Here is a 23,638-nt window from a genome sequence, read left to right as displayed (position 1 = left end):
AGAGAAAGTGCTCATTTGTTTATAGTAATTATGCAGATATTGCAGACTTAATGTAGTAATGATATTAAAACATTTGACACACTATGAGACCTTTAGCAATGGAAAACCATTAGCTCTGCAGCAGAATAAATGAAGGAAAAAAAAGCAAATTTATCCGATCTGCTTTAAGAATCAAAGTTTGATTACAGTGCCTCTTGAAACTAACAGTAAGGTAATGTGATTTCAATGTTCCCCACAGAATGAGTAGTTTTCCACCTTATATTATATGTGGGGAAACACCTATGTCACCTCCATCTTTATGAGTCTCATGCAGTTTGTTTATATCACTTTGTTGTGTCCATAGTTCCAGAATAGGGGATGTGGATGATTTACCAGATGTGCGCGTGGATGCGGCTTCTCCTGGACCCCGTGTCACCTTCAACATCCAGGACACGGTAATTTTGAAACCATCGCATCTCACATGCTGACAACACAGAAAAGCTATAACACAATGGTATATTTAAGGTTCATACAGATTTGATTGCACCGGCACTTTGTAAATCAATAATTAAGGTGATATTTTTAGTTATGTCAGCAGTTTAAAAATCATCATCTCATCCTTCATTTCTATGTGTTTGTCGCTGTAATTGTTCTCCGTACTACATGATGTTTACATGGTACTGTGCCTCATGTGGCACATGAGGCCTCATGTGTTTCAAAGCCAACTCAAATGGATGTACCATTGCTCCGAGGATTTATTTTTTCTCCCATTTTAGATGAGCTCTTTTTTTAATGACTCTCTTGTTCAATTGAAGATAAATAATCAGGCCTTGGACTCTCCACATTCATTCATCAGTCCAGGAGAGGTATTCAAGGTAGATGGTTCCAAAGATTCAATTTAACAGATTAAAATACCCAACCCAATAACCAACAGATACTTCTGTTTCCTCTTCTCCTCTGTGATTACCTTGACAGTTCTGACGGGACTTTGAATATGCAAAGTCAAAACAGGATGATGAAACAGTATCTTCAACAGTTTATTTAATCCATTATTTCTTTATTAGAAATACCAGTGGCATTCCATCAACTAGAGATTTATATGAGAGCAATTTGTCCCAGATTTTATTTGAATAACCCTACCGCAAGCATGCTTTCAATGATAGGAAGACTGTAAATACAAGTTTATAGTTGGAATTCTGCTTAAATAAATTATAAAGTCACACTTTCTCATCCTGTCTTGAAACTGCATAAAGATCAAAATCAACTTTTCTTCAACCTTAATATATTGGCTGATTTCTAACTATGCATGGTTAGGCTCTGAACCACAGTCTGTCAGCTGTTCCTCTCTCACTGACAGTATCAGGTAAAATACAGTGTTGGCCAAGATTACAGATGGACATCATTCCAGCTTTAAAGGTCATTGGTGTATCATAAAAACCCCCAATAATTTGGTGTAATTACCATAAAGAAAAAAGTTTCTGATAAAATACTAATTAGGGTTGGGGCGAATTGGACATGTCAGGCTAAACACCCTATTGAAATTTCACTGCTGCCATTCCTGAGAGTCTGAAGACTTAAACAGCATCACCTCCCTGGTTCCTGTTGTAAAGCAGTTTAATTTGTGCCATAAAACAGTTACAAGGTAAATCACACTTAGTGGCACAAATTGTAAAGAGCCTTGTAGAGGCTTGTATAGCCCGACATTTTGGATGATACTGTTATTAGCTCTCTTGTTCACAGTTAGATGAGAAGAACAACAACATTATCATATTAGCCTGTTTAATAGTTAGCATAAAGACTTAGCTTAGCATAAAGCCTGGCTCTGTCTGGGGAAACAAAATCCTATATTTTATTTGCCCTGTGGCCTGACTAAACAATAACAGACCCAGACCTGACTCTGGCTACATGGCTGAGTTTGCTTGTCAATCCTTCTGTGGTCATTTGGCCTTAACCACCCACGTACTCCCCCTGGGCACCGACTTAGATTGGTTCCTTAAAAGAACCGGAGTTCAGAGTGGTTTCAGGTGCCAGTTAGCAAACATTTTTAACACTTTTATTGATGTTCAGCAGCAGTCAAACTCTGTCAATATGGATTGACTATGGTCTATGGATTCTGTTGAAAATTGGGCTTTTTTTCCCTCAGCTGTAGACCTGTATACTTCTTTCTTGGGATTTTTTTTCCATCTTTCACCTTTTATCCTGTCTGTTTGCCACATCGTCTTTCATTCCTCCTCACAGGAAGTGCATGCCCTCTCAGCTCCTTCTACAGCAGTTATTTGGTAGCTGGTAGTGTTCTGTCATTGGACACAACTGTGCTATTAGATTTAATTTCAGCATTTAAGTAAATACTAGGGGCGTGACAAGAATTCTTATCAGGTTAAAAGCTGTCTCGCGAGACTCGCGCAATTGACATTTCTCACACGCTCTCAAGCCACACATCAATTTTCATACGCAGTGAAAAACAAATGTACAGCTGATAACGTTGGCTCATGGAGCGAATCAGCTCCTTGCAGCTGATGCGACACAGGCGTACACCATGATAGTAATCAAGTGTAACTGCTCTCAGGCTGTAAGTCTAAAAACTTAAGTGTAGCCTTGCTCTGTGTGCGACTGTGAGCTGCACTTTATCGGAGGTGCTGAAATTAACATGTGAGATTTCTGCTTGATCAGAAATGTTTTTTAATTAGTCTTGTTTTCCACCTCGTCAGTCATCCGAACATGCAGTTCCAAACTGTCGGTCAAACAGTCTGAATGTGATACTACCAGCGGAGCAATAACGTAATGCACAGCAGGGTAAAGAGCGGGTTGACAAGAGTAGGGGAAGACTGAATCATACCTGCGTGTGTGCTGACTCAGCAGGGATGATATTACATGAGAGGTAAATACATATCTGAAAGCAGCACAAAATGCCTGAGAGCCTTACTGCATTATATTCTGTTATATTTTTATATTTTTTATTGTCACCTGCCACCTGAATTTTGTGTTTCCCTTTATATATATAAAAACATTTCCACCATAAATTGGTGCAGAAGAATACACAGAAGAATCTCATCATTCACCAAGATTTCTTAAAAATGGTGTTAAAATCTTGTCTCGATCTCATGAACACAATATCATGTCTGTAAAGAAAATAATACACCTCGTGGTCCAATCAACAGAACACTACCTCCTTCAAAGGGATGATTCCTTGGCTACCTTCCTACTTAAGACGTCATGTTTTAAGTCAGAAGAGCTTCATGAAGGCGTGAAAACTGACCTCTTTGTGTGAGTTTGACTCTCTGTCCTTCTCTGAAGTTTCCTGAGGAGACAGATGTGGACCTGTTGTCAGTCACCATTGATGAGCCATCCCATCTTCTTCATCACCACCATCTTCATTCTCCATCCCTTTTTGAGGGAGGGCACCCAGTTTTCAGTGCCCCCGTCACCCCTGCTGTCTTCTCACCCACACTTCCCTTCCAGCACGACGACCTGTCCTCTTCCTCCTCCGAAGACTCTGAAAAGGAGGACGAGTTTGAACGCGAGAGACCGCCGAGCTATCGAAGGCCTTTGTGAGTTTTTGTTTTTGTCCCCCCCCCCCCTCCGCTCACAAGTGATGAATGTTAGATGAAAGGAAAGGGCATTAATCTCACATTACAATTCTTTGGTGATTCATTTTTCCTGCTATAAATAAAGCATCGCCGCAATCACTAAACAATCCCTTTCTTCTCAGTCAAGCGTCTCACAAGAAGTCCTCCGGGTTTTCTGCTGTGAGTCAGCTGTTCAGCGAGCGCTGGCCGAGCACACCCGCCAGCCGCAGCTTCAGTGGGCCAGCAACTGAAAGAAACATCGACTTTGAGCTGGATGTCCGCGTGGAGATCGACAGTGGGAAGTGTGTCCTTCACCCCACTACTCAGCAGCCAGAGCATGAGGACATTTCCCTCAGGAGGTGCAATGAAAGGCACATTTCTTATTCTGATAACCACTGTAGAGAAAGCAGAAATTCTATTTAAAGTCTGACTCACATTTCTGCTGGGAATCGTTTTTGAAACAATGCCTTGTAAAGAGTCGAATCAAACTCTACGTTATGAAATCCACACGTGTGATGTGGCAGATGAAATTTTATGCTGTAGCATGTCCTCAGTGGATACAAGAAATAAAATGTTCTATATTCGGGTAATTAAATAGAGTACAGCAAAAGCAGACCTTCATATGACATGAGTCTTCTCCTTGTGGGTTTTTGCAGGAGCTGTGAGCGTAGCCTCAGGAGTCTAGACCAAGAGTCCCCACCTAAGAAGAAGAAGCTACAGCCCACCTACTCGTCCACCACCCATCTCCTAGCCGGCAAGAAATGTCCCTCCTCCCTGCAGACCAAATCCAATGACTTAGAGACCACAGTATTCTACATTCCAGGAGTCGACGTTAAGGTCAGCTTCTCCCTCAACATCCAAATTGTGAACAAGCTTCTACTCTGTAGTGGAAGTGTTTTTTGCACTTCAAATGATTAATTCTTCCTTTTCTCTCCCCAAGTTGCACTACAACTCCAAGACACTGAAGACGGAGTCCCCCAACGCCTCACGTGGATCTTCTCTCCCTCGCACTCTCTCCAAAGAGTCGAAGCTGTATGGTATGAAAGATAGCGGCCCTCCCAACCCTCCCAATGCTGTCCAAAGCAAGACTAACTCGCTCCTACCTCCCCCACCCCCACCAATTCCATCAGGTACTGAGCATTCCCTCATTTTTTACATGCATGCCCTAGCACCATCCGTAATCGCCGACACTAGACTGCCACGCCTCTCCGATTTGATGATTTATATCCACACGAGGACCCACCAATTCAAATGCATGCGATTTCGTCCTTTATTTTAAGGCATGAAACCACAGGGCACCTTTTGACCATATGGGCTCATGCATATCGATGGGTTGTGAATATGGTTCCAGCTTAAAAGTGTTGTCGAAAAATAGTCCAGGCTGCAGGTGGCTTAAACTTTGTGTCTTTGCAGCCAAAGGTAAGGGCAGCGGAGGAGTAAAGACGGCCAAGCTGTATGCCTGGGTGGCCCTCCAGACTCTGCCAGAGGAAATGGTCATCAGCCCCTGTCTGCTGGACTTCCTGGAAAAAGCACTGGAGACCATTCCTATCACTCCAGTGGAAAGGAATTACGCAGGTTTGTTGGTTGCACCATCTGATTTTTGGATCCTGTCCTTAGCACACAAGAACTCCTTCTTGTGTGTCTGGCTTTCACAGTAAACTCTTTTTGTGTTTATGTCCTCCCGTCAGCTATGGCTTCGCAGGAGGAGGAGATGGGCCAGTTTGAGACGGAGCAGCTGGAGGAATCAACCACCTCCCTGGTTTCCTCTTCCACGTCAGCCTACTCCTCCTTCCCCGTGGATGTGGTTGTCTACGTCAGAGTCCAGGTACCCCCCCCCCCCCCCCCCCCGCACTAAAGTCTTTATTGTCATGATATTTGCAACATTGGATAAATTAGTCCCATTTTTTCACATTATTAATGCGGTCCTATTGATGAATGTTTTCTTCTGCATATTTACTGAATATCTTCCCACTACAACTCCAATCTGTCAACCTGTAAACCATACATACATGTAGACATAGACTTACACACCTTAAATTTAAGAGAGACGTTCAGACTGAAACACCAGCTATCATCTGTGTTTGCAGCCCTCTCAGATCCGCTTCAGCTGCCTGCCAATGTCCAGGGTGGAGTGCATGCTCAAGCTGCCCTCTTTAGACCTGGTCTTCTCTTCTAACCGTGGGGAGCTGGAGACCCTGACAGGAGCCCATCCCACTGATGGTTCTCACCCACCGTCCTCCACTCCACCAGGGCAACATATCCCCAAACCACCTCCCAGCAAAGGTCTGTGGAGTCTGACTTGCGGAATAATGATGCTGTAATGTGTGCAGAGATATGTGAACAGCAAAACATTTGGAGTCAAAATCTTACCTTCAAACACCAGGAGCATATCTATTAGCTGTCACTTCATGCCGTGAATGGGCCTTGTGTGATTTAATGCTGCTCACAGCTTGTTCTCATGCATTTATTACTTTGCTCTCCAGTCTGTTTTTTGCCACACCATGCATGTTCTGCTATGTTTTGTTTTGTTTTTTTGCTGTTACAGTGTTCAGGTCTTAACTCAGGTCATATTTTTTAGTCCAGGCAAATTTACAGTAAATGTACAGTTTGCTCCAAAGCCAAAAGGGTAATTGCAAAGTATGAATATTACAATATTACATTAATATGCATGCGATGCATTAACTTTTAAGCAGATAGTTCATCTTGATCTCTACTCTAATTAGCTTACTCCTCTCTATTATGAAAATGTGACTCAATCATTTGTGTCAAATACAGCCAACTGATGAGTGTCAGTGAATTGTGATACGGCTTCCTTCTGGCGACAGTCATGTCATAGTTAATTAATGCCTATTGTATGTGACTGCTTGTCTTACCTCCAAGTGTTTTTCCGCCCTCCTCTGCCTCCTTCCAGCATCTCCGTTGCTGGGGAGCCCTCTAGGCAGGAGCCGCCACAGCAGCAGCCAGTCCGACCTCACCGGCCCCCCAAGTACCTCCTCAGGCCTCAGCTTCACTGCCTGCATGTCTGACTTCTCCCTCTATGTATTCCACCCCTATGGCGCCGGAAAGCAGAAATCTGCTGTCACAGGCTTGCCTCCAGGCCCAGGGCCGTTAGGTACGGAAAGGCAAAGCTAATATACACGTGTGTGCTAATAATCCAGAGCTGCAGCTACTGCAGAGATCGACTTATTTTACTGCTTTAATGCAGATACTATTTCTAAAACATAAACATGCTCTACATCTTGTGAAGATGTGGATAAAAGTGACTTCATGCTTTATGCTGATGAGTGTACAGTAATATATCATGCCACGTGTTATAATGTAACCGAGATTGAAATTAGACGAAAGTTTCGTGATCTTCATGATTATCGCTCTTTTTGTGGAAGGTACAGTAGACGAGGAGCCGTCTTCAGTAACGGGAAGAAAAGACTCTCTGAGCATCAACCTGGAATTTGTGAAGGTCAGCTTATCCAGGATGAGACGTAGCGGAGGCCCCACCTTCATTGAAAGCTTTGTTCCTGCCAAAGGTGGCAAAATGGACACCACCCTCATCAACATCTCAGGTACATCGTCAGCCCCAGAAGAAAACGTTTATTAGATCAGATTATACTGACTTATTCCGGTTTAGGCTGTTCAAGATTAACCATTCTGCCGGACTTGCGATGGAGTTGACAAAGATTTATTTTCAGGCAGGAAATATAGCCATTAATAAATGAGAATATCGGAATGTCGAATGCAAAACAAAGGTCTTCTTTCAGTTCTATTCAACAAGAGGGTTTGTAGAAAGGTGTGGCTCATATATGAACTAATGTAATATTCTCCCCTTAGCTGTGTGTGACATTGGCTCAGCTTCCTTCAAGTACGACATGAGGCGACTGAGTGAGATCTTGGCCTTCCCAAGAGCCTGGTACCGTCGAAGTATCGCCAGGCGCCTCTTCCTGGGAGACCAGACAATCAACCTGCCAGGTGACTTTTTGACTACTCACTGGCTTTTGGTCTGTGTTGTTGGGGTTGGGGTTTGTCAAGTGTTGAATGCATCTGTGGTGTGTGTTCCACTCTTTTGTTTTGTTTTTTATCCGCCTGCACTTGAGTAGTTGTTGTAAAATCTCAGCTTTTACTTGGCATTGCACAAGATGAACAGAGAGCTTTTCTAACCTTCCTCTTTTCTTAAGATTGTACTAGCTACTGTGATTTTTTTTCTAAAATCACTTCTTTCTGCCTCTTCATTGTTCAAGTTTGTGAAAAACTAAATCAGTATTTTTACCATGGCCTTCAAGAAAAATAACTAACATGGACAAAAAATTGGAATATTTTTTACTATGTGCAGAAAAATGCAATGAACATGATTTTAAATCTCGGCCTTCGTCTTCTAATCTCAACAGGTTTAGCTTGTGTTCATTTTTAACGTTCCGTCTCGCCTGACCTTCCTTCAGCCAACATTTCCTCCCACTGCTCCAAGTTGGCATTTCAAAGGCTGTCGTTTACTTACATCTCTCAACCTTTACCTTTCCTCAGCCTCTGGCCCCGCCACCCCTGACTCGGCCGAAAACGTCACCCAACACCTTTCCCCCGAGTCCAGCCGGAAAGCCTACTGGAAGACCTGGGATGGCAGCACCTGTACACAGCACATGCCCCAGTCCCCCAACGTCTTTTCCGAGCACTCCACTGGAAGCAACATGTCCCCGGGCCTGGGCCACCTCAAGTCCCCTGCTCCTGTACGCACCAGGAGCGTGTCTGATTCCTCTGCTCCTAGGAGAAGTAATTACAAACACTGGAACACGCGCAAAAATATTAAATACAGAAGCACAATTAAGATGTTAAACAACAAACCAAAAAATAGAAGTGGAACATTACAAATCACAATGCTAACGTGCAAGATACTCATAATTTGTCCTTGACTGCCTATTGCCTAATCTTTGTACAATCTCATCTAGATTCGGTGACAAAAACATCCACTCCTTCCTTCAGTAAAAATGGTAAGGCAGCAGGTCAGCAGGGAGCACCATGGGAGACACTGGTGGTGTTTGCCATCAACTTGAAACAGCTCATCGTCCAAATGAACATGAGCAACGTCATGGGAAACAATACGTAAGTGGTCCCCCTTCCTGCTCCTTTTTAACGTAGTTACTTTAATACCCTTCGTGTCATGAACGTGACAAATGTGATTTTAAAGGAACAGGTCAACATTTTGTGGTAGTATGCCTATTTGATTTCTTGCTTGAGTTAGATGCGATGATCCGTACCACTTTCATGTCTATACGCTATGTAGCCAGGAGATGGTTAGCTTAGCGTTAAGAATGGAAATGGGGTGGGGGGGATTAATTAATGAATGGGAAAATCTAGTAAATAGTTAGTCACATTAAATTATTGCTTTGTTAACACTTGAACATACACGGTGTTTAAAGTTAGCCGTATACAGTGGATGGATGGATGTGTGTGTTAAATGCAATTTTTGGGGAGAAATCAGCCGGTATAAGAAAACAAATGTCCCTTAAATTATTTTATTTACAGTTTCTTCCTATTGTTTATTTTGTTTGAAAAGAAATATTGAGTGCACTCTCTGCAATATAACAGATGATGCAGTAGTTATTACATATTTATACCGAAACAGACTTTAGAAACATTTTCACCCTCAGGGCTTGTGTATATAAATCCTTTGAGTGTCACTTAAAACTGGCCTCAAACTTAAATGTGGAAATAAAAATTCTGGCAAATTGAGTCAGTGAGGGGTTCCAGTGTCCCATGTAAACTGTGAATGATAAAACAATCAGTATTTTTAGTGAATGAACTCGCGCAGTCACTTTTTATAATGCTGGCTGGGAAACCGTGCTTTAGTGTGAAAGAATCTATAGAGAAAGTAAAGGTATATGAAGGAAATAGATTGAAGGTAAGAATCTTATTGACCAACATTGTCAGCATCATTTATTTACATTTATTGGAGTAATGGGCTACTACATGGTCTCCTTGCTACAATTTGCACTTTGATCTCCTTCAACACATCCTTTATCGCCTACGCTTGCGGTCTCATTTCATCTCCTATACACTGTTCTGTATGTTGCTGGTCACCAGGATACGCAGTCCTTACAGCTTTCATCTCCACAGTTAAGGCAGAGTTGCAGAAAATCCTGCTGAATCATTGACAAACACAACACCTTCATAAAGGCAGTACTGTTTTATGAGCTCTGCGTCTTCGCAAAGTAAAAAAAACATCTTCTACTCTGGAAATGTGTGGGCTCCTGCCTCCCCCTCACCAAATCAGGGTACACTAGGCCTCACTAGGTCTAAATTATTTAGGACTTAAGAATATTCTTCCGTCATAAACATTCACATACATTTATGCATAGGCATAGTCTCTTTAAAGCAAGAATTGGATTGACACAAAAGGTTAACCACAAAGCTGTACTTAGATATTAACAAATGGCCTAATAATAACATTGAATTAACGCCCTGAGATATTGATTACTAGCTAAACACATAATGACATGTTGGCCTAAAAAGCTGTAAAGTTGACTTGCCAGTCAGATTTAATCGTCGAGGTTGGCTGGTCTTTTCCTTTTCACCTGTGTTTATTCCTGGGGAAGTTCTCACAATGAGAGTCATTTATGTTTCATTGAGAGCACTTCTGCATTATTCAGTAGCGTTTGAGTAGCGCTCACAGTTGTGTTTGCACCTGCAGCTGGACGACCAGCGGGCTGAAGAGTCAGGGCCGGCTGTCTGTAGGCAGCAACCGGGACCGAGAGATCAGCATGTCTGTCGGCCTCGGCCGCTCCAAGCTCGACTCCAAGGGCGGGGTGGTGGGTGGCAATATAGACGTGAACACCCTGGAGATGGTCTGTAAGTAAACAAAGCATCAACTTTTCAGACATCTGGTGTTTTTCCGCAACTCATTAGCAGCTCTTGTTGTAGCAGAGTGTAAGCTGTGGATATGGACCTAAGCCAGAGTACAGGGCAGAGTTCTTGCACAATGCTTGGAGCTGTGCAGCGATGCAAAACTGACTTAAACATACACAATAACTGTAAACTTGTTTTTAAGTATGTATTCTATTGCTGCAGAGCTCCCAGTGTTGTGTGAGCTTTATTTTGTATATTGCATTTGGTGTTAAGCCTATATAGGACATATTCACATGTTACATACAATAGAATGTATTTAGAAATGTGTATTTCTTTAGACCCAGGGAAGAGTATGAGGGTCCGGGATACTTTATTTCTCCTGCTGCAGCTTTGCGTGTGATGTTGTTCGTTGATACTTTCCTACTGTATGCAGCAGATTCCGCTCTGTTCACTGCCCTTGACTTTAAACACAGGTTTTTCACATTAAAATTTTTTCCAAAGAAAAAGACTTGCTTTTGACACTGAAGCGAGCTAACGAATTGTTGAAGTTTAGGACATTTAAATGAATGAAGCAAAATTTCTAATTGACCCAATTGACAGATTTTAAGTTCGAGTGTAATACGCTCATCTCTTTTCATACAGATTCCATTATGCAACCTCTACTCTGCAATACATAGAATTTTTCAAAGATAAAATGTGGAAACCAGGGCATGATTAGAGCACCTTTGCTATTGTTTTATATATGTTTATATTATTTAAATTTAACACCTTAACATTTTACAAAATAAAAATAAAAAAACTCATGGGAACAAATAGCTTTGCAATCTACTGTATGAGAGAAGAGTACTGCTGGTTCACTTTAAAACAAACCCGATTTCCTTTTCTCCCCCAGATTTTCTCCAAAGCTAGTTATTCTCTCACCCACTTTGATGGCCACGTCTCTGTATAAGCAGCCACTTAACACCACAGCGCTAACCAATTACTGTCTGTTTTCTAGCCCACATCTCAGAACACCCCAACCAGCAGCCCAGCCATAAGATCCAGATCACCATGGGGTCGACAGAGGCGCGTGTGGACTACATGGGCTCCAGCATCCTTATGGGAGTTTTCAGCAATGCTGACCTGCAGCTGCAGGACGAATGGAAGGTCAACCTGTGCACCATTGACACCAGCCTGTCAGAGAAAAGGTGTGAAATGATGTCAGCAGAAGCTTCTCATACAGATGATAAAGATATCGAGATATTTAGGCCCCATCCACACTACTGCGTTTTCGATTTAAAACAGAGACCTTTTGCTACGTTTGCACCTCCCGTCCAGACTACAACGACAAAAACGAAGACCTAAAACAGAGAAGTATGTTTCAAAACTCCGGAGGGCGTTTTAGTGAAGACGGGCCAAAACAGAGGACTTTAGAAACGATGAGGCAGCCGCTCACGCTCGGCTCTCTGATTGGGTCTGATTGGGCAAAGCAGAAACACGATGCTGCTGACCGGGTTTTTGACATCGTATTTTTTTTTTTTTTATATATTCTGGACCGTGCAAATAACACTCATCTGCCTACACTCGTACTGTGAATGTCAGAACAACTCCCAGTCTGTTTTCTGCCGCCACACTCCCGTGTTACATTCAGAAACAGTCCCAGCTCGTTATTGATCCATGCAACAACAAAAAAAAACTGGTCTGATGCTTAGTCTGTATTTATTTATTATTTTGCCAAATCTTCTGTAACTACAGAATAGACCATCTGCTTCATGTTTACACTGGCACGTGCATGCCCAGTGCACCGAAACGGGTCCTAGCTGTGCGTTTTCAGTTTTCAAACGCTGGTGTGGACGGAGATCGTATTCGTTTTAATTCTCCATTTGTAAACTAAAACGGAGTAGTGTGGATGAAGAGAGAAAGAGAGAATTTGCTTTTTTGTTGCCTTTTTTTATGTTTTCTTAATCTTCTATGTCCCTGTTCATTTCCCTCCCTGTCTTTTCTCCCTCCATCCTTCCAGTGAAATCTTTGTCCATGGAGACCTGCAGTGGGACATTTTCCAGGTGATAATTTCACGGTCCACCACGCCAGACCTCATCAAGATCGGCATGAAGCTGCAGGAGTTTTTCACTCAGCAGTTCGACACCAGCAAGCGGGCCCTCTCCACCTGGGGCCCTGGCCCCTACCTGCCCCCCAAAACCCCAGTCATCAACACTGAGAAAGGAGCTGCAGAGCTTTGTAAGCATGCCCTTTTCTATACTCCTGGGCATAATAAGGTATGCACAGCAAGTGTCTTAGTGCTGGTTATAGGAAGTGAAATGATTTGTAATTCAAATAAGCTTAATTTGTATACCCCTTTTTCAAACTGTTGACTGAGTGGTTCAACAACAGAATGTAATCAAACATGCTCATGAGATAATTAGAAACAAAAAGCACAAGCAGCATACATTTAAAAAGAGTGGAGGCTATATAATGATGAACAGCATAATACACACAATACCGCTTCTCATATTTCGTCTCCTAACTGTCTTTGTCACACAGACATGGACGCGGCCCATCATCGCCACTGGCCCGGGGTGCTGAAGGTAATCGCCGGCTGCCACATCTCCCTCTTCCAGATGCCTCTGCCTGAGGACGCCGTGCAGCTGGGCGGTTCAATGAGCCTCCATGGCAATCACATGACCCTGGCCTGCTTCCACGGGCCCAACTTCCGCTCCAAGTCGTGGGCTCTGTTCCACCTGGAAGAGCCCAACATCGCCTTCTGGACAGAGGCACAGAAGATCTGGGAAGACGGTGAGACACAATGTCCATTTCAGGGACTTCTGTTGTATGAATGGGACTGAAAAATTATTACATAGTAAAAATAACAATCAGCAGTGAAAGTATTTTTCATCAGCCCGATTAGTTTTGCATTTTTGGGTTTGGCACTATTATCCTTTTTTGATAACTGGCTTTTGTTTCTGTCACATCTAGGCTCCAAAGACGATTCTACCTACATTGTTCAGACGCTGGATTTCCACCTCGGTCATAACACTATGGTGACCAAACCCTGCGGTGCCCTCGAAAGCCCCATGGCCACTATAACCAAAATAACCCGCCGGCGGCATGAAAACCCCCCGCATGGAGTCGCCACAGTCAAAGAATGGTTCAACTACGTCACTGCCATGAGGAATGAAGGTAAACATTTATTTTGTAACCTGTTGCTATCACACACAGTGATATGCAATCCAGCCTTTCTGGATACCTCAGCTCAAAAGTATCTGCCGAATCTGGTTACCGACCTGATCCCAGTGCCCTCAAATTTCAAATCTGCATACCTCACTGCATGGAACTCATTGTGACTTCATTTTTAAGGCAGGGTCTTCCATGAATGATAGTATAAACACTAAATTTTATAATGACACTGCCAAAAAAAAACTATTGAAGGATAGCTTCACATTTTGAGAGGTAGAGAGAGAGCGGGGCAAGGACAGGCTGAGTGAATCAATGCGCTGTACACAGCTCTGCAAGGAAATTTTACTTATTTTAAATGGTTAAAAAAAAGAAAAGGATATCAATATGTGATGATATTGTGGCAGGCCGCATAAATCAATGTACGGGAGGGACTGTCGTTGCAAGAGATCCAATTTCAGTGGACATGTTGGCATGCGAGTGTTATTTTAAGACAGACTTGGAAAAAATAAACAAATGAAGAACCTTTCCTTTAAATGTGGATCGCTCACCTGGCCGATACCTGATCTATCAGTTTAAAAGCCAATATCGATTGTGGTTATTGGCATAAAGGTGGTCGTAGAAATGTTGCAAACACCTCTGTGTATCTTAAAGTGGTGTTCATTGAACTTGTGCTGTTGAACTGTATTCCTTTTATACTATCAACAAAAACTGAATATTATCACCTTCATGAAGCTAGAACTTATTGCAGATTTGGTGTATTAGGCTTTATTTTAGCTAGGTGTACCCAATAAAGGCAGCTCTCAGTGTATGTGCTTATTTCACTGTAGTATCTTAATAACCTTAAACTCTTCGCAGCTTCACACAGCTCTGACCTAAAGGAGACAGGTGCAGCATTTCTTTTCCAAAATAGCTATTCTCTGTCTGTCTTTCCTTGCAGCTGCTGCCTGTAATCTTACATGTAAAATAGACGCAGGTAGTATTTAAAAAAAGAAAAAGCAGAGAAGTGTGAACACGACCTTCAACTCAGAAGAGTTTTGACACATCTTATCTCTTGTTTCAGAGTTGAACTTGCTCAGGAACGTGGAAGCCAACAACCAAGAGAGCGGAGCAGCTGCCAAAAGCTCTAGTCTGCTGAGCAGCTTCCGCGGCTCCTCCAGCTACAACCATGAAACTGAGACAATCTTTGCTCTTCCCAGAATGCAACTGGACTTCAAGTCCATCCACGTACAAGATCCTGATGAACCTTCTCTAACAGGTAATCTCCCAACTCCATATTACATGCTAACTGTACACACATCACTGTAAACTGTGTGATACCTGATATATTGCCTCAAGTGATGTCACATGGGTCAGTGTGGGTTGGGGATGAAGGCTACAGTTTCAAAAATGGAAGAAAGAAGAGTGTTGAAGAGAAGTGTTTGGGTTAGGAGTCATGTTAACGCAGCTGCTCACAGCGCAGCTACACGCTAAGACTGAGATCTGATTAAAGCTTGATTTATACTCCTGCGTAGGGTCTACGTCAGGCATCTATTACTTGTGCGTCCGTCTGTCTGTCAATCTGCAATTACATCCCCAAATGCTAGTTGGGGGTAGCGCTACAGCGTCTACTGTGTTGACTTTTGCCGGCCGAGCAGGCTAACTTCTGGTTTAGCGCTAACGTGAATGGAGGTAAAATTGTGTACGTCCGGCTGGTATAGCCTTTTCAAATGTTATCGACCAAGTGGATCACATTCTGATAGTGAAACGATTCATTTTGCTCGGGTTGTGACGGTCAAATATATTGATTCACTGTGTTACAGCCGCTGTTTTGGCATTTGACTCAATATAAATTGCACTTAAGGAAGCAACATTTTCCAAAATGTAAATGTAGTGTTTGTTGAAGCAGTTGTTTGTCTCTGGTCCGGATGTTTTAATTGTTTGATTTTATTTGTTCCAGACTCCAACAGCAAACCCAAAGTGGAGTGCAGCGTGGTGACAGAATTCACAGACCACATCTGTGTCACCATGGACGCTGAGCTCATCATGTTTCTTCATGACCTTGTGTCCGCCTACCTGAAGGAGAAGGAGAAAGGTTTGTGTCTTGACAGCAGTCATTCCTTCATTCAGTCACACGACAGCAAGAAAATGAACAATATTTAGTCATTTCAACGCCCCCCCGTCTCTGGGACAAAATTCATGAGTCATCTACAACAGGTGTAGTAATGGAAATTATTTTATTCAAGAGTGAAAAAAGAGGGGGGGGGTGGGGGCTTCAAAGTTCTGAACAAGCTATTGTGTACAGCATGTCGAAAAAATTATTCATCAAAGTATCCAGAGAGGAGTAACAAGATGAGCCACATCTGTCTGCCTCCGTACCCGTGGAGCTGTTTGTATGCTGTTGGACACATTTTGGAGAGCAGCATGAAACGCAGGAAGCTGAGTGTTATTTTCACACACAGCGGGGAGGTCACAGAGCCCAGCGCAGGCAGCATTTTAATGGGTTTCCTATTGTCAGAAAGGAACAAATTAGCACTCTTTATGCCGGCAACCTCCCATTCTTGATGACAATTAATATAGTGCCACGACTTTGTTCTGTTGATTTCTGCGGCTGAATAGAAAGAGAAAGTAGGCGAGCTGAGAATATTTTCATCAGAGTTTGATTATCCCGATTAATTAAAGTAGGACAGATGGGTATTTGAATGTGAATAGAGTCAGGATCTATATTATCAAGGTGCCGACTGTGCTTTTGGGGATATTATGAATGTCTATTGTGTTCTGCTTCTGGATGTTGTTGTTAAAGAATGTGTTTGCCATGTTAAAAAGAAAACATCAGGGCAGTGGAGCGTGCGAAGCAACAACCTTATTGCCCCCCCCCCCCCTCCGTCCTCAGCCCTTTTTGCCCCGAGGATGTTCGCGGCTCGGCCAGGCCAGAAGAGCCCCACAGCCCTGCATGATGAAAGCTCCACGGACAAGGACAAGGACAAGGACGACGGCATCAACTACACCACGGTGGACTGGAGGGAGTTCATGTGCAACACCTGGCACTTGGAGCCTACTCTCAGGTCCGCTCTTCTCCACTGCACCACAGACATTTGGAGTGTTTTTGGTTTGTTATCAGACGCACCCACCCTTTCATAGGATGGAGTCAAATTGAGTCACAATGCTCATTCATGAATTATGCGCTTTCAAAAGCGGCAGAGGAGAAAATGGAGACGAGCATTTGTAACACTGTGTGAGTGTATAACCTTGTAGCCACACCACATTCTTACAGTGACACACAGACCAAACACACAAATCCAAATATACAAAGGCTGTCACACATCATTGCATGTAATGTTACTACTATTTCTAGTAGAAACAGTAAAATATAGGCTTCTTTAAAAACGGCAATAAGGACACTGAAATTCCATTTGTTAGTTTGTCATGAGACTTCCTATAAAGTTTTAAACTGCGAGTCGGGAATTTTGAGTGACAGCTGTTCAGTTAGAAGTGGATTCAGAGTATTCCTTTACTTAATTAAAAGTAGCAATACCACAAATTTATAATACGGACAAAACCTCTTAGATGTTGTGGAGTAGAAGTATAAAGTAGCAGTACTTTTTACCATTGATAGTGAGGTCATTTGGAGTGAAGTCATTTAAAAACAAATGAGTTTCTGCAGTTTTTAAAACGCACTTTTTTTTCTCAATCTGAATGTAACATTCTCCAGTTATTAGAATCTACTGTCTGAAATGCATTTAGCATTGACTAAAGATGGAACATTTCCTCCATCTTCAGGCTTATCTCCTGGACAGGACGTAAGATCGACCCGGTGGGCGTGGACTACATCTTGCAAAAACTGGGCTTCCACCACGCCAGGACTACGATTCCCAAGTGGCTGCAGAGGGGCGTGATGGACCCACTGGACAAGGTGCTGTCCGTGCTCATCAAGAAGTTGGGCACCGCCCTCCAGGACGAGAAGGAGAAGAAAGGCAGAGACAAAGAGGAACACTAGTACCTCCTGTGGTCAAAGCTGTGCGGACGTTCTCTACAGGTCACAAACACTGGATTACTGGGTTACAATAGCCACTACTGTCCAACACTTACATACCTGTTTTACCTGCTACTTCTCCCTGTGAATTTCAGTATAGTTGTTTACTGTGGTGCATGCCACTAGCGACTGACTGAAGCGTTTTGCACCAATGTCATTATCTGTATATTTTGAACAAAGTAGCAAATGTTAGTATTATTTGACTGCTTTAATGGTAAACCCCTGCCTCTTTTACCTGTTGTAAATGACCATACTGAAATCGCTTGAAAGTTTCTTTTTAAGGCTTACCAATATTTCATGAGAAATGATTTCTTAAACCATTGCCTTTTCTTTGTTTCCCATGGAACACATGGTAGATATGCTTTATGTATTTTATAGCTTAGTTTTAAGATATTTAAGAACAGTTCAGTGACAGTGTTCTTGATTTTTCTTTTTTTAATTTTCCTTTGATGTGAACAAATGAATACTGGGAGGTTATGGCACATCATCCACATAGTCATGAGGATGACATGAACTTTTAATTATAATTTGAACCAAGATCACTATTTATGGGTATGTGAAATGCAAAGTCTATATCATGTATTAGCTTGGTGTGTCAAGCTTATTTTTGTCTTTTTTTAATCCATATGGTAGAACTAGTGTATATAATTAAATTTCTTAAATGTGTTGATTTCCTAACTTAATAAAAATATTGCCATTCAATTTTAGATGAAGCTCAAGGTCTGTTATTTTGCTGTTGATTAAAACTAATTCTTTTAACAGGTATTGTTTAGAAATTATGTGAAATTTCTGCTAAAATGACACACAAGGTTACTGCTCATGTGAAAACAGTTGTATAAAGACTTATGTGGCTCTGGAGGAGTTTCTAAAGTCTGGGGGGGAGGGGTAGCTGACCTGATGATGTCATAGTGATGTCATCAGGGTCATCTTGGTCTTGGATTGAACTGGAAATGAAAAACAGAAGGCAGGTGTAGAGTTTAAGATGTGGGCATTTACCAGGCAGGGATGGGACAAAAAAATGATGCTACTGGTTGCATTCTGGGAAATGTAGGATCCAGTGTTTTTCGAGTTTCACTCATACAAGGGACAAAAAAATCAGGACTCTGCTGGCTCAGTTTTGACCTTTTAGGGAAGAGCAATACTAAATCACCAGAGTTCCCCTATAATGAGGTTGTTTAGAACTTGAAATGAAACTCTTGTGTTTTATTTCAAAATGTCTCATTGTTTGAGTCAGAGCTTTAATGGCATCAGCAGTAATACATTTTCTTTCTTCAGGCGGTGATTTGTTTCTGTTCTGTTTTTTTAGGTCAATTAATGAGTGCATGCGTAAGTCTACAAGATTCACTTAGTAATTTATAACAACTTCGAGTTTCCTCTCATGTTTGTCAGAATACCTCACCACCAGCCCCCCCTCCCCCAATCCATAAAAAGCCTGCTGTGCTCACCGCAGGGTTTGTTAATACAGTACTTTGACTGTAAGACTCCCCACCCCACTAGCGCTAATGTCTTCCACTGTGATACCCCCATCTCACCACGAGCCATGTTCTACTTTTGGTTCCATGCCACGGTTTTGCATTTTTGATGGCGCGTTGGCGGGTGAAGGAGAGCACGGTGGCACTGTGGAGAGGAAGAGAACTGCGGGTTTCCTCTCTGATGTCTGCTGTGAGATTACAGCAGTGCCACCCGAGGAAACCCAGACAGCTCTGTGTGAGAGCACACTCAAGTCTTTGCTCTTGCTTGCCTGGGCCGGACATTATTCCAGATTGTTATTCAGCCTGCTGAACACCCTTTCCCTTTGAAGTGATTTCTATTTTACATATCAGTCCGCTGTATTTCTTTTATTTCTTTCACCTCGCAGAGCTGCAGTATGTTAACATGAACGCCACGTGAGTGACCAGTAGATGGAGTCAAAAGCCAGTTGGCACGCAATCAAAACCACTCCTTTATGACACATCTCTCTACAGGATACTGTCCTGCTACTGAATTATAAAATAGAAACAGGATAGAAAACATTAAAAAGTCATGAAGTGGCCAGAGATGTTGAACTGCTTAAACAGCCTGGTTCTGTCCTTCCTGGCCTGATATCAAACTGCTCGGACAGTCTCCACTGAGCTCTGGACTATCTGCTCAAGGAAAACTCACATAAAACAATAAGTGACCAGCCTGTTAGAAAGAGCCTTCCTTACGTGGATGTACAGTAAAACCTAATAAAAAGGTAATTATAATGTGGGACAAGTGGAGCTAAGACAGTCTAGGAGGGCGTGCTGGAAAATGTTTGAATATTTTATCTGCAGAATACAGACATTTTCCAACATAAAAAGGTTTTAAGCTTTGAAGTGAACCAGATACTAGTTGAGCTTTTGAAAGTTTCCTGTGTGCAGTTTTAGGAAAAATCATATTCGCTCTCAAAAATGAAAGTCTTCATTATCAGGGCGATGACAGTATATAGAAACCAATTAGACAGGATATCATAAAGAATGTTTTAAATCGACCAGAGGCCATTAAAAATTAACCATGCATAACACAATAAAATGTTTCCAAATGGGACCACACTAATTTTAAATGCTTCATTATCCACATATGAGAAAGGTTAAGTAGAAGTTAGTTTGAGTTGGATACCGCCTTTTAACAAGGCACCTTTAAAAAGTGTTTACAAGAAATAGGCTATATAATAATTAAAAAATCGTTTAGTAATGACTTACTTTGGGTAATATGCTTCTTTGCTTTCTTGCTGACAGTTAGACGTGAAGATCCATACCACTCTCTGTTAAATATGAAGCCCCAGCCTCTTAGCTTAGCATAGACTGAGAACAAGTTTAGTTGGTCCCAATCAAGAGTTTTAACATGAGCATTAGATGAGAAAATTTATACAACTATAATGTGTGTTCACTAAATAGTAGGCAATGGTCAGGCAACGATTAGCTTAGCTTAGCATAAAGAAAGGAAATAGCAAAACCGTTAGCCTGGCCGTAAACGTGTCCTCGGAGCAAAATATTAAACATGTGAATTAGTGAGATTTAGAGGTGCTGGTAGGTGGATTGTGTTACCTTCAAACTGAGCCAGGCTAACTCCCCTCCTTTACAGTCTTTATGCTAAGCTAAGCTAACTCCAGCAGGCAGCTTTGTTCTTAGAGCAGCACAGATATGAAAGGGGCAGCAATCCTCTCATCTAACCATTTAACTCTTGGAAAGAAAGCAAATAAATAAGCTTATTACCCTGTCAAACTATGCTTTAAGATTTTTAACAGCAGGCTTAACAGCTAAATAGGGGAAAAAATGTGCAACTGCATTATTACCAAATCAATTATCAATTAAGCCTTTAGTATCTTCTTTTAAAACCTTTACAAATGGTGTCTCAGAAAGGTGTACTAAACATTTTTTATAGTCCTCATTTCCCCAGATTTAACATCATTAAATCATTTTAATTATATTTTATCAGTCCAAATTAAGAAAATCCAGTGACTTTTGAGATGTAAACTGAACCAAGATACAAGCTTCATCAGGAGCAGATAGTAATATATTTAGTAAAATACATACTGGAGAAGAAGGGCAAAGGTATTAACTGCTCATTCAAAACATTATCTCAAGTCATGTCCTTGTTTATTGTTGTCTATTTTATCTATGCATAAGAACAGTTTTCAGACTCTTCTTTCATCCCATACACAGTTCAGCTCAGCCCAAAATAAAAGAGTTGCCAATGTTTCTTCAAAAACTATTATCTTCACAGACAGAATGATTTCAGGTTTTTACTTTCATCCCAGAAAATAACGTTTTTGGTAGGAATACTTATCACATCTTTTTCAAATTATGCCCCTGTTTTGAAAGTTCTCATTAGCCTAATGATGGAGAGAAAGAGCAAAGACATGATACCTTTAAGAGTGTTTGAAGCCTCTTCAAAGCTGTCTTCTAAGCCTTGCCCTACAGAACAAATGTGCCCATGTGGGACAATAAAGACTGAACTGCATTAAATTGAATACCGCAGAGCGCTGTTATGATGTACAGCAACTAAACTGTCTTAATACAAATGAGCAGATTGAGATTTGAGCTACTTTTTGATTGAGTTTCTAATTGCTTGTTCCACATCATCGGCTTTACCTTGATTTAATAATTCAGTGTAGCAATATGGCTGAAGTGTTGAAAGGAGCAGCCTGGTAGTTAGTATAATAGTTTGAATGCTCAGCTAGTGATTCTCTGGTTGAGAAACGGTGCCACACAGAATAAATTAGTTTTCACTTGGTGGTGAAATTCCTGACCACCATGTTGTCTGAACCTCCACGCCATGAACATCTGCCAGAGCTGCTGTATGCTAGCTTGAACATGGTGCTTCTGTACTGAAGCCAAGGTAGCGGGTTCAATCTCCTTATGGGCCAACAAGCCTGCAGTCTGAAGGTTGTTACAGCTTGTCAGTCTTTTCCCAGGGAGTGCCATCGCCCCAAATAGATTCAGATTTTCAGTCAGGAGAACAGCGTTCAAGTCCCTTGTGAAACCAAGTAAATGTTGAGTCATTTTGAGTTTTAGCCTAAATAGCGTGATTTCCGTAACGTCACATTTACATAATTTAACCCACAATGTTTTCCTAAACCTAACCAAGTAGTTTTTGTTACCTATCCGAACTGTAACCAGTCCAGAGCTTTAACCACGTGTTTAATTTTGAGGTAGGTTGTAATGTAACATAGTTAACGGTCAAGTGTCGTTTGTGAGGCATTTAACAAACGCCAGAGATAGAGGCTCTAATTTAGGAAACACTCATTTGTTGTTAATTGTTAATCTTTGTTGTATATTTTTCATATTGTCAATTTATATACTATATTTTGTTGCAATACGTCTGAACTACACAAACCCAGAATAATACAAATCGTTGTATTATTTTTCTCTATTCTCTTTAATATTCTTATATAACTCGCATTGTCTATTCCATATTTGTATATTTCTACATTTATTTATGTCAACTGTATGTTTGTCTACATGTAGCACCTTATCACCAAAACACATTCCTCGGATGTGTTAAACACTACTGGGCAATAAGCTCCTTCTGATTCTGATTCTGATTTTGAGAGGCATGGATAAATGACCCATGTTGTCGTTTAGGTTGGAGGACTTGTACGCAGGTCCATTCAGCTATGTGGAGCTTTAAAGTATCATTCAGCTTTTTGTTTTTTTAAGTACAATATTTACTCTCCTTTTAGCTCCATCTTGTTCTCAACAACTGTTAGTGAGCTAACTTTGTGTGGTATGCTGCTGGGCAGGTAGCGTAGCGGATTTATCAGAGTGGATAACAGCTGCATGCTGTGGCCGACAACGACAACATGTCTTCAAAGGAAATGTAATGTCGCTGTGTGTTGGCTACATGTGTATCTACAGTAGGCAACTGTTTCGCCACCTTCGCCACGTCATCTGCATAAGGTGAAAAAATTTCATTGTTGTTGTGCTGCCTCCAAGTGGTCAAAAACGTAAACTAGTGTTTACAGCTGCACTTTTACATGAACAATGGGTCTAATGACAAAATCTGCTAAGACATGTGTCCAAAACATTAATTAATGCTGGTTTATGTATTTTAAGCTACTGTAGCTCAATTAAAAGTATTTAATTATTTGATTTTTTTCTATTCTTATCGATATTAGGAATGCTCAGTGGACATTTTGAAACAGTAAACCCATCCTAGTTTACTTTTTACCAGTCCTGCACACACTCGACATTGGCAGACACTGTTTCAGACCAGTCAATTCTTTTAGGAAATGACACGCCTTCAGCACCAGAAGGCATGTCGCACGACTGACCGCTCTCACCTGTGGCACTTGTCAGACTTATCTCTGGCAGCAAGAGATAAAGTCATTGGGTGCACCCAAACAACACACACACACACACACACACACACACACACACACACACACACATTATTTTGCTTTGTAGTCTGCAAGAGCCATTTTCAGGTAACCAGGGTGCTGTAAAAATCTTGATGCACAGACCTCATTGGCAAATGTTGTATGTACAAGTTGATTCTGTTCTTTCTTGTGCATCATCAACAAAATATTAACTTTGCACATTAGCTGCAGTTTTAACCTCTCCGAGCGTCTTTGCTTTTGTTTTTTGATTAATTCATCCAG

General features: G+C 41.6%; 1 protein-coding gene across 13 annotated transcripts in view; it reads left to right on the top strand.

Moving 5' to 3' along the window:
• The window catches only part of kiaa1109 (KIAA1109 ortholog), an 80,354-nt gene extending 62,112 nt beyond the window's left edge, over positions 1–18,242 (top strand). For 7 of the 13 annotated variants that reach the window (XM_038729790.1, XM_038729800.1, XM_038729791.1 and 4 more), the window contains 23 exons: positions 344–434; positions 795–854; positions 3,274–3,527; positions 3,689–3,904; positions 4,202–4,382; positions 4,486–4,675; positions 4,959–5,120; positions 5,234–5,370; positions 5,633–5,828; positions 6,457–6,657; positions 6,929–7,105; positions 7,371–7,508; positions 8,058–8,300; positions 8,477–8,630; positions 10,219–10,376; positions 11,371–11,560; positions 12,373–12,590; positions 12,894–13,145; positions 13,326–13,529; positions 14,587–14,781; positions 15,463–15,597; positions 16,396–16,567; positions 17,283–18,242. In XM_038729790.1, the coding sequence (XP_038585718.1) occupies positions 344–434; positions 795–854; positions 3,274–3,527; positions 3,689–3,904; positions 4,202–4,382; positions 4,486–4,675; positions 4,959–5,120; positions 5,234–5,370; positions 5,633–5,828; positions 6,457–6,657; positions 6,929–7,105; positions 7,371–7,508; positions 8,058–8,300; positions 8,477–8,630; positions 10,219–10,376; positions 11,371–11,560; positions 12,373–12,590; positions 12,894–13,145; positions 13,326–13,529; positions 14,587–14,781; positions 15,463–15,597; positions 16,396–16,567; positions 17,283–17,499 (4,141 nt within the window). In that variant the 3' untranslated portion in view covers positions 17,500–18,242. The remainder of the gene's footprint in view (positions 1–343; positions 435–794; positions 855–3,273; positions 3,528–3,688; positions 3,905–4,201; positions 4,383–4,485; positions 4,676–4,958; positions 5,121–5,233; positions 5,371–5,632; positions 5,829–6,456; positions 6,658–6,928; positions 7,106–7,370; positions 7,509–8,057; positions 8,301–8,476; positions 8,631–10,218; positions 10,377–11,370; positions 11,561–12,372; positions 12,591–12,893; positions 13,146–13,325; positions 13,530–14,586; positions 14,782–15,462; positions 15,598–16,395; positions 16,568–17,282) is intronic. The other 6 variants (XM_038729801.1, XM_038729792.1, XM_038729799.1 and 3 more) reach the window with 4 other exon arrangements.
• The last annotated feature ends 5,396 nt before the right edge of the window (positions 18,243–23,638 follow it).

This window comes from Micropterus salmoides, unplaced genomic scaffold, assembly GCF_014851395.1.
Source record: "Micropterus salmoides isolate LMB-PRFRI ecotype aquatic unplaced genomic scaffold, ASM1485139v1 Ms_hic_scaffold_19, whole genome shotgun sequence".
Classification (NCBI taxonomy): domain Eukaryota; kingdom Metazoa; phylum Chordata; class Actinopteri; order Centrarchiformes; family Centrarchidae; genus Micropterus; species Micropterus salmoides.
Note: the sequence above shows the minus strand (reverse complement) of the source record. Positions and strands in the feature narration are given on the sequence as shown.